The sequence below is a fragment of the Ixodes scapularis genome, unplaced genomic scaffold, assembly GCF_016920785.2.
Source record: "Ixodes scapularis isolate PalLabHiFi unplaced genomic scaffold, ASM1692078v2 PGA_scaffold0__279_contigs__length_252992795, whole genome shotgun sequence".
In the NCBI taxonomy this organism is placed as follows: Eukaryota; Metazoa; Arthropoda; class Arachnida; order Ixodida; family Ixodidae; genus Ixodes; species Ixodes scapularis.
This window is the reverse complement of record NW_024609835.1, coordinates 194179097-194196091: the sequence shown is the minus strand read 5'-3', so window position 1 is coordinate 194196091 and position 16995 is coordinate 194179097. Positions and strand designations below refer to the sequence as shown.

Below are 16995 nucleotides of genomic sequence, written 5' to 3'. Positions count from 1 at the left end.
GTGGTCAGGGATCCTGCAAAAGAACTTAAAACCATGTTATCACCCATTCTGCACGAGGCTGTCCGCTCATTGTTCCAAGGAAAAGAAAATAGTGGTAAACCAAACTCGTCAAGTGCCAACACGATGTGCCACGGCAGTCAAGATGGCCTCATCTAATAGCAGGGCCTCAAATCGGGGCAAAGCCCCGAAGCCCCCTTGTGTACTTAAATGGAACTCTCAGGGACTCGCGGGAAAAGTGAGTGAACTGAACTAACGTGTTTTAACTGTAGAGAAACCAGTAGCCCTGCTGCTCCAGGAGGTAGGGGAAGTAGAAAAAAATTGCGAGGTGTGACGTATTGATGACTCCGACCATACGGAACAAGAAGCGGGGAAGAACGCGCAGACGGTCTGATATGCCGAACGTGCCGGTAGCTAAAGGACAAGCAGCAGTGTTCGTAGATGATAACCTACCGCAAAACCAGATCGACATGTCGCAATGGTGCAACGAATATCACAAAATTGTGGCAGTGCTGGTGAAAATCGGTGCTCGTTGGTTTGTGGTGGTGTCGGTTTATGAGCGCCGGGGATATAACGTGCGCGGCGACGCGATCGTTTGCACCCCACAACTGAAACTCGCGGTGGGCAAGGTGCCAATTATTGTTAGCGGGAACTTCAACGTGACGCACACCATGTGGGGGTACTCCCGTGACTCACCCAAAGGCGAGGAAATAGGTGAGACAATGACTCTGAACTGCTTTAGACTCGCGAACAACGTAGATGTGCCGACGCAAATAGCTATGCACGCGAAGCAGAAGGACACCACACCCGACCTCACCTGGGACTCGGAACATCGAAATCGAGAGGCAACTTTCGAAAGACTGTGTGGGCAGTGACTATCTACCAATCACCGTGAGACGGACCCGTTTCTAAACCGGTGCAAAGGAGCGGGTACACAAACGAGTGAAATGGGTCAAATTCAGGGAAGCTTTAACGTAAGGGCTGACTGACCGAGAGCGGGTTCAGAGAAATACTAAAGGCAGCCATCAAGGAAGCCAAACAAGACACAAAGGTCAAGGAAGGCTACACCACACCGGATTCACACCTTTTCAACCTATGGGCCTCCCGAATTGAAGCCGTAGAAAAATATAAGAATGAAGAAAAACCACCAGCACTGAGGGCAAAGCTCAATCTGGCGACGGCGACAGCGAAAGGTTACACCAACCAACTTGCTAGGCAGCAATGGCAAGACCCCTGTGAGTGATTCAACGGTAACACGGGCCTTGACAAGATGTGTAGGACGTTCCAAGCTATGCAAGGTAGAAAAAAGAGCAGGACTGCAGCACAAAACATCGCGCTGGCACTTTGAGTTTCAGACGACCAAGTGGCAGCTGAAGCCTGACAACTCTTCTTCCCACAACCCGCAACACCCGCCCCACAAGAGGATTACAAGCGTCAGGACTATGCACTAGGGGATCCTGCCATAGCTTCCTTTACTATGGGAGCGCTAATGTCGGCTTTAAGGCGGTGCAAAACCAACAGCACACCACGCCCAGACGGCATTACCTATGCTCTCCTTAGGAACCTGCAGACGAACATTCAGAGGAGCTCCTAACAATAATCAATCAAATCTTAACCATAGGGCAAGTCATAGAAGAGTGGAAGACGTCCTGGGTCATCGCGATCTTTAAACCAGGCAAGCCCACAACAACGCTTGCTAACATGAGACCCATTTTGCTCACCTCGAATGTATGCAAGCTCAGAGAAAGAATGGCATTATACAGAATTCAGCACATTCTAGAGAACAATGACACATTCCACTACACCCATACAGGCTTCCGAAGACACCTAGGGGCTGAGGATAATCTTTTGATGATCTACACAAATGTGCTGGAAACAGCCTCCGAGGTTGATCCACGCATCGTTGTAGCAGTGGACGTCAAAAAAGCGTTTGACTCCGGACCACACATGGCAATCATCGACAGCGCAGTCGCCCATAATGTCCAAGGAGCACCACTCAACTTCATCAACTCCTTCTTGGAGGAATGGAAATCTACAGTCAAAGTGGGAAACACGTCAAGTCCAGAAACACCTAATGGGGTCGGAGTCCCTCAAGGTGCAGTCCTTTCCCCTACGTTGTTCAACCTAGTCATGGCCGACCTTTTACCTCGCCTGGCCCGGATCCAAGACCTCTACTTCACTATCTATGCAGATGATATCACAACCTGGAACAAAGCCGGAGCGGTCGAAAGACAAGAAGAGGTACTGCAGTAGGCACTAGACACCATCGTAGAGTTTCTGGATTTCGTAGGCATGTCTGCAGCACCAAATAAGACCTTATACATAGTGGTGGGCAATCGACGCATTGAATATCAAACAGAAACACAGAACATACCCTTGACCATGAAGAGAGTTGAGATACAGAGAGTTGAAAGTTTGAGGATTCTCGGACTATCCCTTGATCAAGATGGGAGGCCCATACCTGGATAAAGAGGGTAACGAAAACCTGGAAGAGCACGCTGCACTTGATCAGAAGAGTGGCCATGAAGAAATGGGTAGCCACAGAAAGGGAAACACATACCCTAACCCTGGCGCTTCTGACTTCGAAAGAGCTCTATCCATACAATTATGATAGACCTACACAAACACAACGGCTAAAACTTGAAAGGCTCAACAGGGAAGCTATGAGAGCAATTACCGGACTTCAACGGTTTGCGAAAATAGAAGACCTGCACATACACTCTAAACTAAATACTCTCAAGGAGTGGGCAGACACCATCAAGGGCGCGCAACTGGACCGACTCAAAACCACAGAAGCGGGAAGAGCCATATTGCGACATATTGGTTACGAAACGAATCATCTTCCGACGCTCCCAAACTGAAGGCTCAAAAATACAACCATGCAGCTCACCTCCTTTGCCCCGCTGGCTCGCCACATGGGGAAGGACAACAAAAAGCGACGGTTTCAATGAGTTATGGACCACATAGTCTTTGTTCGAGAGTACAGCAGAGCTTTCACCAACCTGTGCGTATACACAGATGCTGCGCTGCGAGGAAACGGACTAGGAGCCATTGGATGGTTCATGTTAAACTCGCAGCCGACGTGCAGCCGAGTACTCAAGGGTGAATGTGGCATCAAGGAAGCCGAGCTACAAGCTGTACTGGCAGGAGCCACACAAGCGGCCACACACTGCAACAATAAAGAAGCCCCCTACAAACACTTGTGGGTATTCACAGACAGTAGGGAAGCACACGCAGAATGCGACAACGTCGACACCTATAGCAACACCGTCCGACAGCTGCGAGAATTAGGCCAACAAATAGCAGATGAAGAACGCGTCCTTCGAATTGTATGGGTGCCGGAACACTCCGGCATATATGGCAACGAAGAGGCCGACAATGCTGTCAGAACGGCGCTTGAAGCTGCGCCAGCGATACCAGACCTGGATCAACAGGAAGAAGGTCGAGGAGAAAATGATGTCCTCCCCTTCGACCCCGACGAGTTCCTGTCCCTGGGAAGGACGAGGAGGCGCAACACACTGACAGACCTGGTCCCTCAAGATCCGGACGGCGAACTACCAGACGAATACAGCCGGAGCGACCGCGTTATCCTGCGCCGGATCCGCACCAACACGGCAGTAACGCCAGCCCTGCAGGCTAAGCTGGACAGAGCTAGGCGAGTCCGACAACCCGATGACCCCGGGACGGCTATCACCTGTGACTGCCCTCAACGCGAGAGCAAGAGTCCAGCAACTATACTACATAGTCTCTGGGAGTGCAGAGCCACTGTACGCTCAAGGCGAGCCACCATCTACAACCTCTTCGCTTGCCATCGGCCCAAAAATTTCGTAGAGTTCACGCGACCAGGATACGACATACAGCGCGGAAAGATCATACTGGACTTTCTGCTAAGGTTTATTCGAGAAGCCGGTATGCGGCATTATTTTTAAACATTTCATCCTCATCGCATTCCCCATCTCTCACCCCTCAACTTCCCCACAAATGACGTAACGTCAAGGTTGTGGAAAAATCATTATATACGTCTTAAACAAACAAATTATATATAGTATTAAATGAAATATTTACACTGATAAAAATAATTTTTTTCGAAGTAGATTGAAAGGGATATATAGAGGTAAATCCCAATTAGAATTTTTCTAGTTCGCCATCGAAAACGTCTAGATCGGTATGCTTCGCTAAAAATACTGCAAGTGCAGCATTTTACGGCTTACCTAGAAACAATTTGATTATAGTATTTTAGAAGTTACAGTTTAATATTGATGCGGATCTTTAAGCCAAAGGAAATGCTCCCCGTCATGAAAGAACTCCAATAACGAGCAATCACGAATTTTAGGCATGCATGATGTGAGCTCAAGAACCAAGCTTTATCTTTCATGTCATGTGTAGTGTATATTTCCCTCTCTTCTGCGAGGAAGCCGAGTCGGTACTTCCGCGCTTAGGCTACGGGGAGCAGGTTTGCTGGCGCAAAGATAGGTTGTTATAAAAAAAAATTCTTTAAAAACGCCTCTTAACCACATAGCTCTCGGAGAGATTTAAGAATCCGAGTGTGTATTATATTATTGTAAGTTACGCCAATGCCGCATTTTTCGATGACGCCCAGAATTACGTTTTTACAGTGACTTTATACTGAGTATACGAAATGTATTTGCTGAAAAAAATCCAACTCACCGAATTACACCAAACGTTAGTATGTATATTACGTAGGCAACCTGACACAGAGTTATTAATATGTAATGAACCTTTTTTTTTCTACGATGGATGTTTTTAAAAGCGGCGTTCATTGTACGAGTTGCATAGGATTTGCAAAACAGTTTCAATTAACTTTCCGGAACACGTGGAAATATATCCTGTGAAGTAGTACTTATGGGCTTAACATCTTGTTTTTTTTTTCGTGTGATGATCTTTTAATGGTTCAGCATGTGAAGTTATGAAAGTTAAACAGATCAAAACTGCTTTCGCGTTATGTAAGAAGCGGAATAGGGCATCCCAATACATTCGCGGACTTTTAGGTCTTCCTGTATTAATCGCCTCAACACAGCCTTGCGACTCTGACCGATTGGCCAAACTGGAGTTTTTCAGCTTATGATATTTTTTTTTTGTGATCTCCCTGATTCTCCCTTTTACAGGTTAACGTGCTGTACACTGCGCTGCAAAACCCAAGGCCTCATTTTATTGTTGTAGGCATTGAAAAATTAAAGGTACGTAATATATTGTTATCATATTTGTCGACCACTTAACATACTTATTTTAAATTCCTTTTATTGTGTTTCAGAGTGAAGTGCACTTAAAAGTAACTCCTAGCAGACACTTGGAGGTTTGCGACACTGTACACTCCCTTAATCATTTTGTCGATGGATCATGGCGGAGTGATGCTCAGGATGTCGTTGCATTCGTCTCTGGGTAAGAAAATAAAACATAAAGGGATTACGTCAGCAATACTAGTATTACTTTCATGGCAAGTATTAACCTAACTTTCAACTTACATGTTTCAAGAACAAGCATAAACATTTTTATTTTTGCCAGTTTCTTTAGACTACCGATGTAGGAAATTGGAGATTTGAGAAAATCTGAGGGCTCGCGGTAGCATAATGTGGGTTTATTTTGTGTTACAAACTTTCTTCACTAAAATAATAGCGACAGTCATCCACAATGCCTTTTCTGATGTCGGATTTTGGCTGAGCAAATTGGGTCTGCATTTAAATAAAACTAGCGTTCTCTGTATATGTTCGGTTTGTTATATTCACCTGCCAGTTCTAGATATTGACGTAACCCCTAAGTGGATATCCTATCGTAAGGATTGTCTTGTTTCTCTGCTTTATCTCGCGATTCAGGTAACACCATGTTCTTAAACTTTTGCAGCATCATATCCAAGCAGTTTTCTAGAATTTTGAAAGGCGTACTTTTTTTTTGCTGGCCGAAGTGTGGGATGTGATTTTTCCCACAACATTGATATGCCATTTTTAAATCTACGGAAGCAGTACAGTCTCGCATTATTTACGACCATGAAATGGCGTGTGAATAAGTATAACAATAATCCTGTTCTTACGCCGTGGAAAGAAAGAAGAATGTTGCAGGAGAATTTCTTCAGTCAGCGAGGTATATGAAGGGACATTCTAATGCGCGTATCTTACGAGGCGTATGTCCCTCTAGATTTAGAAGAATCGTTTGTACGGTAATATTGAAGAAAATAAATTCGTTCATATGTTTATACCGCTTCCGGTTCCCCGCGAAATCGTAATGGACGTATGTTCTCTCAATATAGGGGTCATCTTGTCATCCGATTTCAGAACGCACAAAATACAAAACTCCAAGCGGGTGCTCAATACATGGTGCACGTTTTGTTTTTTGCGACTTTACTCATTGAGTGCAACATAATATTATATAATTTTCAGGGCTTAGCCCTTTCTGCATATTTTATTTACGACAGAAAATTGGGGTCTTGATAACAAAAATAAGTGAAGAATAGAAATATAATTTTCGATGGAAGAAAAGTCGTGTCCAAAAGTTTTTATCAGGCTTAAAAATACTTCGACATAATAAGGATTTATATGAATTTATAAGGAACCAGGTGGTTTACAACGTCGTGCATTGCAAAACGTAACCCAAGAGAACCCTCGGAAGTAATGTAATATGTCCAGTGTAGGCGCGCTTCACTTCGATATTCTGAGACAATATATTCACCCTTCCTTTTTGTTTACTGAACATTTTAGTAGTGGAACAATTTAGAGAAAGGAGAACACCAGCACCGGTCAGTTACTACCTTGGGGGTGGTGGGAAAAACCAAATTAACGCTATTATCAAAGGCAGTCAAATTCTGTGACCGCAAGCAAGATAACCAAGCAGGCTTGGTTAAAAACTTCGGACCTTCTTCAGTTTATCCACCATTGTCTTACGAGAACTCCACCAATTTGTTAAAGCACTATGCGAGCTAAACCTAATCACTCTGCTGTTCAATCATCCTCTCACTCTATCGGTAATTGTTTTCCTGAACGCTGGTATGCCTCATAATGCTATCAATACACAAATACACACGGTTACATTTTTTTCTTCTAAGTAACGTTTTCACTCGAAACTTAAACTGACACCAACGCTAATCGAATGCTCAGTGTTCGGGTAGTGGAACCCTTTCATAACTGATTACAAAATCTTTTTTATGCTCGAAATAAATGCTGCCACAACTAAGGTGGCCATTCGCTTAGCAGCACAGATGTACGCGACATGCTGTGCTGTATTGTGACTAATCGACGTGCAATGCTGCCTTCCTGTGGGATCGCGAAATTTTAAAACGGGTTGAAATTTGAATGTTAGTTTCGGCATCATCTTTATTCACCATTTTCTTATTGGCTCTTTCAAATTAAGCTAAATAAACTAATCTGCTGCTACGACTAAAGTCGGAAAGTTTAATAATTGGTGCCATTTCAGTGCTTTCAATGATTGTTGAAGTACCCGTTAAAATAGGCTACAGCAGTGGCTTGCGGATATACGAGTGGGTTAGGGCACACTTCATGGATCCAAATTTAGATAACAATGTAAAGCAAGCGCTGGTATTACATATTTAACTCCTCTTTCTTCCAGTTTTGATGCGAGTATACAAAGCTTGTGAGAGAAATAGCGGATTTTAGACTTACATACCAATCAACGCCTAGTCTAACTTTTTGTTTCCTACAAATGCACCTCTAGGTGTTAGAATCAGATGGCAAGTTTTTAAACCTTACCGTAAAAAAAAAAAATAATAATTTTTTAGGGTTTCAGAAAAGAAATTGCTTCGAACGGAATTTGCAAACTCAAAGACAGTAATCTCGTCTGCTACCAAAAACTGGACTGGCTATTTATTGTAAATTTCCAAATATCATGTACGTTTTCATATAAAATAACCGAGCGTTTTTAAACCTAGGGATTGGGTACCAATGGCAAGGTTTAAAATCTCTACATTTGCTGCCAACAAAAATGTTTGGATTCTTGGCCTCTCATATATATGGGCAAAAATAAGCGTTCGAAAATGCGTAGGTTATTTTTGGCCGTGACCTAAACATAACTTTATGTTCTTCAAAAGGTCCGGTTAAAACCACAGGTGTTCATGGGCGCGAATATCGATGCATGATTGATATTACCTTAGTTCTTTTAGAAAATTAGCAAACAACTCTAATATTAACCAGACACGTGTGATTATTATTTCAGAGCATGCTGTATTTCTGGTTTCTAAAAATGCGTACAACTAACCCACTCGCTCTCCATTTTTTCTCACCAGTCTACCATTTAGTAGGGAGAAAAAGCCGTCAATAGGTACGTTGGATCCTGCCAATTTGTATTTAAAAGAAAAACAATGGCTGTGTTTTTGTTTAGCACGCCCGCCCGGACGGGTGAGATGTCTAGAGTTGAAATCTTGAATCCGCCATTAATTTTGACTTGCGGCGGTTTTGTAAAATTTTGATACATTCGATCAAGTAAGGTTCATTCGTTTGCATAGTTTGCTTTATATATTTTTTTTTTCTATTTTATGTGCTAAAGACAGTACCATGTTTAACTTCAAATATAAGTTAATAAGCATGAGTATTAGCCACCCCTTTCTTAGCTATGGATGCCATATCATCCCCGCGGCGCATCCTTGAGCTCAACCGGCCTTGGCACAAAGTTGACGTTCGCGATTCTGAAAATATCGAAACATCTATACTGATAGCACGGTATTTGATATAAGAAGATCTATTTTCAGGATGCAGTATGGTCTGTGGTATGTGCACGAAAGAAAGAGTAACCGTTCAATCGGTTGAGGATTTAAGCGATGTAAAATCTGCACTACTTATAGCCCATGAATTGGGTCACCAGTAAGTACTTCCTTCTGAATGTCTCATCTTAACCCTACTAAAAAACATTTTGCTTTTGGAGTCGCTTAAATTACCCGTACCGTCGTTGCCATAATAATATCATATACGCTGTATATGACATGTATATATTAACACAAGGGAAGAAAGAGAACAGAAAAACTTTTACGTTATTAACTTGGTGTCAAACCTGGTTCTATTCCTGTTTTGTTTAGTGTCCGGTTCAATAGATTGTATTTTGTTCCCGTTTCGTTTCCCCGGAGTCAGGCATGCGAATCATTGGTTGGGTCACAGTTTCCACCATATGTCAACTGGTTCAAACACGGTCACATCTATGCCTTAGACTCGTGACGCCCATGCATTTTGGACGGTCATTGGCGAGGATTGTGGTACTTTCAGCACACCAAAATAGAACTTTATTATTGGAAATATTACAAAATTGCAAATCGAGAAACACGTGTATGTCCGGTTACTCAACATTGGCGAACTGCGTTACGTTACCGCGCGTATCACACACACAGTTAATGTGCTTGCAAGTGCTGGTTACATATTAGGAACGCAGCGTGTATATATATATATATATATATATATATATATGTATTATTGAGAACGACAATAACCACAGTAACGTTGCCAGACTACTTCGTGCTGAACAGAATATGTTGAATAAATTATTTAAAAAAAAATTGAAATATAAAAACATGTACGCTTAGAAAGGTTTTATTCATTCTTTTCTTACAAACACTTTCATCACAAGTAGAAATGAATATACTAATTTTAGGCGAAGAGTGAATTGTGAGTTTGATCATCTTAATTTTTTTCATTATCTTTATTCCATGAGATTGAATACCTTGCCTCCTTGTCAAACCACGAAGAAAAACAAGTAACGCTAAAGTTATAACCTGCGAAGCGGATGATCTAGTTAGATATTCGTACGGTTCAAAAACCTTATGAATTGCGTGTCTGTGTCTGAACAGAAGCACACAAGAAAACACCTGTAAGACTTAAAATTTATTTTTCAAATATGGCAACTAATAAGAACGCATATTTATTATGAACGTAAAATGAGCGGTTTCAAGTAAAAAAAAACGTTACCCCGCCTGAACTGAATGTGGCACTGATATCTTTGTCTTCGGCATCTGTAGCAAGGAAAATGTAAACATGCGCCTTTCTTCGAGTTACAGATATTGACGCTTTCATTCACGAACTTTGACAGCATCTAATAGTCAAAGTAATGAAGATTGTCGAGCTCCTGAAGGTTATACGACATTATTAAAAACGGCGCAAGAGGACGGTACTAAATTAGTAGGAGCAAAACAGAACAGACACAGGACAGCCCTTGTGTGCTCCTGCATTTTTCCTCTCCGTTTGCGATGTTTTTAATAATGTTGTTCAACAACAGAGTAGCCCAGCAATCCATCCTTTTAAAGATGATATGCAATACGCTATAGGCAGCGTGAGACGCCTACGATGTTGAGGAGTTGTCCCCAACAACTTCATATGCGTTATACTTTAGGGCATAGGTTAGCACATACTAAATGTGAAAATAAAAAAGACAAAATGCGTTATCGAAAAGCATAAAAAGTGGAAACGCAATTCTGAGTACGTGCTCATGGCAATCGTGACAGCATTCTTTAATTCTTCAACTTAGTCGCTAAAGAATGTAAATTATAAAAGCGTGCCGCTAAAAAAAAAAAAAGAAGCAAGGCATTACGGTTTTTTTTTATCCTGAGATAAAAACTGCTTTCGACCCGGCGTCCTCGGCTTTAAAATTTGAAAAGCCAAAATATATTAATCAAATCCCGGTTTTGAAAACGATCAAGATAGTACATCTGTGTCTTTTTTTTTTTTCCGTTCGGTGAACCCCATGTCTTATCACAAACGCAATAGTATGCCAAATACAGGTCATGGATGCCCTTAAAACCAGAATCCAAGTACAGCACACTCAAACGAGGCTTGAGCGCACCGCACTCTTAAATTGACCGCATAAAAGAACAAGCGAACCTAGTCGAACATAAAGAAGCGAAAAGCTGCACAAGCTTCACTTCAAATAAATATTTAAAAAAAAAATGTTTGGAGGTTGTAATTTTACAAACAAATTATATATATATATATATATATATATATATATATATATATATATATAACAAAAACGTTTTTAAAGAGCTTTTAAAAAAAACATTGCACTCCAGGGACTTCTATGAGCAATCGCTGCGGTCCAGCGCGGCGAACGTCTAGACTACGCAATAGCTCATCGCACCGATCATCTTCGAGGTCGTCTGTCTCTCACATCACATTTAATTGACTTCAATACCACATAGAAGCGTTCAAATCCATCGACAGTTACGAAAGTGCTCAACGGGTGATTCCTCTCCGGGAGCTCTGTCTCGACTACAGTATCGATATTGCTCCAGTTCGAGACAATTCCCCTCTCTGATAGGGTTTTCAAATCGGATGCCGGTCCGGTTTAGGATCCTGGTTCAAAGTACCGTACACAAAATTATCGTTTCAGTTGATGTGCTGTTCATGCCTTTGTTCCTGCATTTTTTTAACAACATACAGATTGGGAATGGAACACGAAGGAGATCGTGCAAGCTTTTACACTCCTGGAAATGCCCACCTTTCCTGCGACTCCCGTGCAGGATATGTGATGGCAGAGAGATTGAATACGGCAGGACGCTCTTTATTTTCTCACTGCGTCTATGACCAGATGAAGGGCTGCCTCATGTAAGATATTAAGATATATTGCTCGTAACTACATTTCTCCAAGGTAGTGGATACTTGTTGAACATCCCCTTATAAAATTACTGTGCTTAGAATCAATGCTGCTGTATTTTTGTAAATAATGTCGAAATAAAAAAAAAATCGAAAAAGGGAAATGGGCGAGCGTGGTTGAAAGGTTGTGATTATCCTAATCACATTGGCAGGTTAGATTTAGTCTGTCTGCAGTAGTATTTCTGATTGAAAGATTTGTATGCATACGTACATTTGAAAGCATTGAGAGTGCGCTATCATCCTCATCAGAGTTGTATTGTGTTTCCCAAAGAGCTTTAGGGGCCTTTTTTAGGGTTCCACTTTACATTATAAAATAACACTGAACTAAACAAACTACACGGCCCAATCCTAACCACAGTACTATTTTTGAACTTTTTAAAACTGTAAACTGTAAACTCATAACAATATGTGAAATTTAGACTTTTATTTTTTGGTAAGCATAGGAAAAATCTAGGATTTGCACCTTTATGACGTGAATTCCAATAAACCCCTTTCGAAACACCGCACTCCGTTGGGAGCTGGGGAATCTGTTCAATCGAGGACGAAAGCCGGAAAGGCACGGCACAGTTTGGTGTTGTGTTGCATTAAAGGCAAAAGCACACACACACACACAAAAAAAAAAGGGAGGAGCGCAGATACGTTGCACTTTCTACGGTGTTTAATTGGATCGTACGCTCCTAGGGTTGACGGCACTCCGTCGTTCGCTATCTTGGGCAATGGCTTGCACCTGCCACGATGTTAGTTGTTCCACCGTTGCACGGTGGTTCCAACCTTCTAAATATCGTCACGTGAATTTCGAAAGGGTCTATTGCATTTGTGCATTTGAATGTTTTTTTTTGTGGTAGACCTCAAGTGTAGGGCAATTGCATGCTTCGTAGCATTCGATGTTGTACTCCAAGGAAGTGAATGAAAGTAAAAGCTAAAAGGGGCGTTAAGTTTATTTTAAACATTATTTTCTAGCCTGAAAGAGGGCCATCGTTTTTGCTACGGACGAGCTTTTAGAATGATGTTGAGCCTTGGCTTGGCTTGGAAAAGCTTCATTCCTAGGAGTTTCAATATATTAACTCACTCATTAGGATTATTAACGTGTAAAGATGACCGAAAATATATATAGTTTAAAGCTTTAGAGAGAGCACCCCAAAAAATTTAAATGGCATTTAATATTTTCTGCAAGCAGCGAAGCACTTATGCAATTTTATCATGTTGGTGCGCAGGGAATTTCTGATTCCCTCAAGGCTACATGCTGTTTAAATCCTAGCTCATCTTGAGACAGACAGTGATGGAGCATTGCTTCATTTTAGGACGCGCCTTCCAAGTTGCATTGCCCTGTTGAACGTCGCGTTGCTGTCTGGTACAGTTTGATGGTCATTCGTTGCTGATATTGTTTTCCAAACCCGCTGCAGACACTACGGTATAGACTAACACAAATGACTAAGAAACAGGAGCGAACGAAACATAAAAATTGCCAAACAGCGCTTAAAATTGTAGTTGTTGCAGTGAAAAGGTAAACAAAAAATGGATAATTATACTGAAGGCGCTTATTGTAAGGGTTAACGTCTCCGGATGTAGCGCAGTTCAGAAGTCCCTATACGCGCCGTCTTTTTCTTTACGTTAGATGCTTGGTTCTTCATCATATGTTTTCGAATTCCTGGGGCCATCTTGTGCCCACATTATAATACGCTTTATGTAAATATCCGAATACGAACTGCACTAAAGAACGAGTGTTCAAATCTTGATTTTTTTTTTGCTTCAATTCAAGTTATGGGAGCATTCAATACACGATTATCATACCAGGGAAACTTTTCTCAGCAATTGTTGGTCTTTAAAGAGGCTATAGAGAGGCACACAAATACTTGGAAGCATTTATCAAGTACTTTAACAAAAAAAAAGTTATCTGCCCTTCACATATTTGAATTTAGAGCTGGCTAAATGATAAACCGATCCAGGAATATTTTCACAACACAAAAATACAGGTTCCTTGTTTTCGGAAAAGGGACACACTGAATGGTGCAATGCGTATATGAAGTAACTCGCCATAGCGAGTGCTCTAGCCAACCCGCTCTACTCCTGCAAACGTCGGGTCAGGGACACCAGCATTCACTTGGGGCACACTCAGCATCAACGGCAAAGCATTCTGTTCAAGTGTTTTGTCTACTTGTGTATGCAACCCAGTGTTTTGTTCATTTGTGTATGCGCCATTCTAGGTTGTTTGCACGGGTCCAGCTCACTATAAATAAATATATATATATATATATATATATATATATATATATATATATTATTTCTTGCTGTTGAGAACGAGGATTCTTTTGCGTATATTTTTTATTTTATGCAGTTGTTGAGCGTTTGCATTTATTGACATCTGATGTTTTGAATATTCAATTCCACACATGTTAGCACCAATGAAACATGAACAATTATTTTTTTAATCTAGAGTGAACACTATGTACAGGCTGTCACAAAAAAAAAACAATTTACAGGATTGTTTTTACTGCAAAATAAAACTGGGCATCGCCGGACGCTCATTCTCCGCCCAAAGGCAGCGCTAGAGGTAACAACCAGATGCCAAAGTTTCAGCCCGATCCGATACCTTATTTGAAAGTTAAACGTGATTTTCTGAAACTTTTAATGGGAAAATGGAGTCAATTTTCGCCCGTTTTTGTTTTCTGGTGCCATAGAGCTCCATGAATTCGAAAACTCCGTCGGCTGCCATTTCCGCAATGAAATTTTCAGAAAATCACTTAGAACTTTTGATTAAGCTATCGGATAGGACTAAAACTTTGGAACCTCTTTCTAACCTCTAGCGCTACCTTTGGGCGGAGAGTGAGCGTTTGGCGAAGCCTAGTTTATTTTGAAATAAAAAGCAAAAAAAAAAAAAAAAAAACGTTCTAAACTTTTTTTTTTTTGTAACACCCTGTACTTCAGCAGCAGAGGGTTCCAATATAAATATGTTTTGAGAAAAGGGCAGCATTCCACTTGGTATTGAAAGTGTTGTAGTATACGATCTTTCATGCCATACGATTTTTAGGAGGACATAGAGCTCTCGGGGAGAGCGAAGGTGCGCTAAAGTTTCTACTCGTGCATTTGGAAAAAAGTTGGCGGTGCCGAAATGGGGGTGATATCCTTATCATCAGCATTATGGGGCGGTTAGTTTTGCGCCTGCTGCAAGAGGGGTAACATTTGTACACCTCGTGGCTTCCCATGTTATGGTATTTGCTGATTTCGTTTCTTGTGATAACATTCACCAAGCTTTTCCTAGACGCAAGTTCTGTATTACCTCTTGATATGTTTTTAGTTTCCTAATTATTGTAGTTTTCTATTTTTTTGAACCAACTATTTGTACGAATTCTTTTGTCTTACTGGCAGCACTCGATATTTTTACAAGAATGGATTTCTAATACAGATTTTAAAAAGCTGTTATCGCGAGAAACAAGCGGTTTGTGCTGGTGAGCTATACGTACCCGGGACATTACATAGAGGATAATGCTGTCTCGAAGTTCGCGAATTACCTAAAATTTGTTAAATAAAACATTGATTTCTAAAAATCAATACCAAATTGTATTGACCAACTTGCAGAGCGTCATCAAAAACTATTAAATTAGTCAATATTAGAAATCATTGTAGCGCATGGGAAGCGCGGCAGCGCGCTAAGTTACCACCTGTGGGAGACACGCAAGGCTATATGTTCAAAAACGCTCCCGCAAGGTTTTTTATATGTCTATTAGTCCCAGTTTCGCTTGGTTTAATTAGCGCTGGTTTCACGAGTGCTAAGTTTAGCGCACTACCGTAGTTTCAACGCGATCCGAATATTTTTTTTAAAACATGACATGTTTTTAACGCTATCCCACAATCCATCAATTTTGACCGTCCATTCAAGCATTTTGCGCTTATTTTATCGGGAAATATGGCGTTACGTGACTTATACACCTTGGCGAAATGGACGGCACGTGACCAATATATCGTTTCAATTATCCGTTAAATTTAGTGGGAAAATTCGCGTCTTGTGACCCATACACCAATGCTGATTATCGGCTATATTTTGTGGGGGAAATCGGCGACACGTGACTTGAGGTCCCGTGACATTTACAGCCATACATTTTTCCCGATTAATTTTTTGGCAAGATATACGTTACGTGACACAGCAATTTTCTGAGCAATTATTTATAAATTTCGTGCACAACAGAACTTTAAATGTGAATGTCGTTGGCAATTCGTTTTTTTTAATTGCTGACTTTATTGTTTTCGATGGCGCTCAGAAAATTTACACAATGAACCTTATGGTTATATTCGCGAATTAAAAACATAGTTAACAAATTTTATTTCATTATCACACTTTTAGACGCGTCTATCCCTCCATATTATGTCCCCCTCTCCGCCAAGCCCACATGCACAAACAGTATTAATCTCAATTTAGTGTTTTTTTTTAAACATATCTTTAATGACTAGAAGAGTACTTTTATAGTTTCGATTTTCATTGTCGCTTTTCACATTGTGGCCTATTTCACGAATTTATCGAGTTCAAGTTTTCTTGACTGTGATGTTGCTGAACTATCACAACATTAAACTATGTATTTTTCTGTTTGTTATCGATTTTCTTCTTTACAGGCAGAAAGACCAAAGCTGCTTTGCAAAGACGGCAAGAATGCAACTCTAGGAGGAAGATTACAGAAAGTTCATACGGAGTACCACTCAGTTACGTATAACGTGCTTTGCACAATAGAAGCAAAACAATAAATATTAATTATCACAGCATAACTGCGAGCCTCTGTTCAGTCAATCGAGAATGTCCCCAATATGCATGGACAAGATATCGGGACAAGGCGGCCTAGTTTCAGGTTTTTACGCTTTTACGCCTCGTGCCATAGCACCGATATCGGGCTGCCGCCGTTTGTGAGAAAATGGTGCATCATGGGTCAGTTGGAACAAGGGGGGGGGGGGAGGTAGTGCTCGCTGAGTGTGAAGAGCTATGACCTGTTTGCGAGTCTAGCAGTTTATATTGTCACGAATGACAAGTGGTGAGGCGGCCAATAACTGAGTAAACTAAACGTTGAATCGGGCGAACTTGTGCCGAGAAATAAAGAAGGAAACAGAAGATAACAGTAGAGCGTCGCGGGCGTCGAAATCGGCGTGAGAGCAGAGTGAACGCTTGGGCGAGACTGACTCCGGCTTCCCACGCGGAGCCCCTTTTGTACACGCGTTGGCTTCTGGAGCATTCGGCGTGGAAGGCTCGGCGCGCAGAACGTTCTAACCTAGAATTAGCCCCCCCCCCCCCCCCCCCCCCCCCCCCCAGCACGACTGGAGAGGCCTACGGACTGCTTGAAGGCCCACGGACCGCTTGAAGGCCAAAAATAAGGAAGGAAACAGAAGATAACAGTAGAGCGTCGCGGGCGTTTACCAGAGCATC

General features: G+C 41.6%; 1 protein-coding gene across 1 annotated transcript in view; it reads left to right on the top strand.

The window, feature by feature from the left end:
• Positions 1–16333, top strand: part of LOC115328743 (disintegrin and metalloproteinase domain-containing protein 8) — a 74679-nt gene extending 58346 nt beyond the window's left edge. Inside the window, exons 7-12 of the mRNA XM_042290745.1 lie at positions 5124–5195; positions 5270–5397; positions 8246–8280; positions 8708–8819; positions 11379–11543; positions 16197–16333. Of these exons, the coding sequence (XP_042146679.1) occupies positions 5124–5195; positions 5270–5397; positions 8246–8280; positions 8708–8819; positions 11379–11543; positions 16197–16245 (561 nt within the window). The 3' untranslated portion in view covers positions 16246–16333. The remainder of the gene's footprint in view (positions 1–5123; positions 5196–5269; positions 5398–8245; positions 8281–8707; positions 8820–11378; positions 11544–16196) is intronic.
• The last annotated feature ends 662 nt before the right edge of the window (positions 16334–16995 follow it).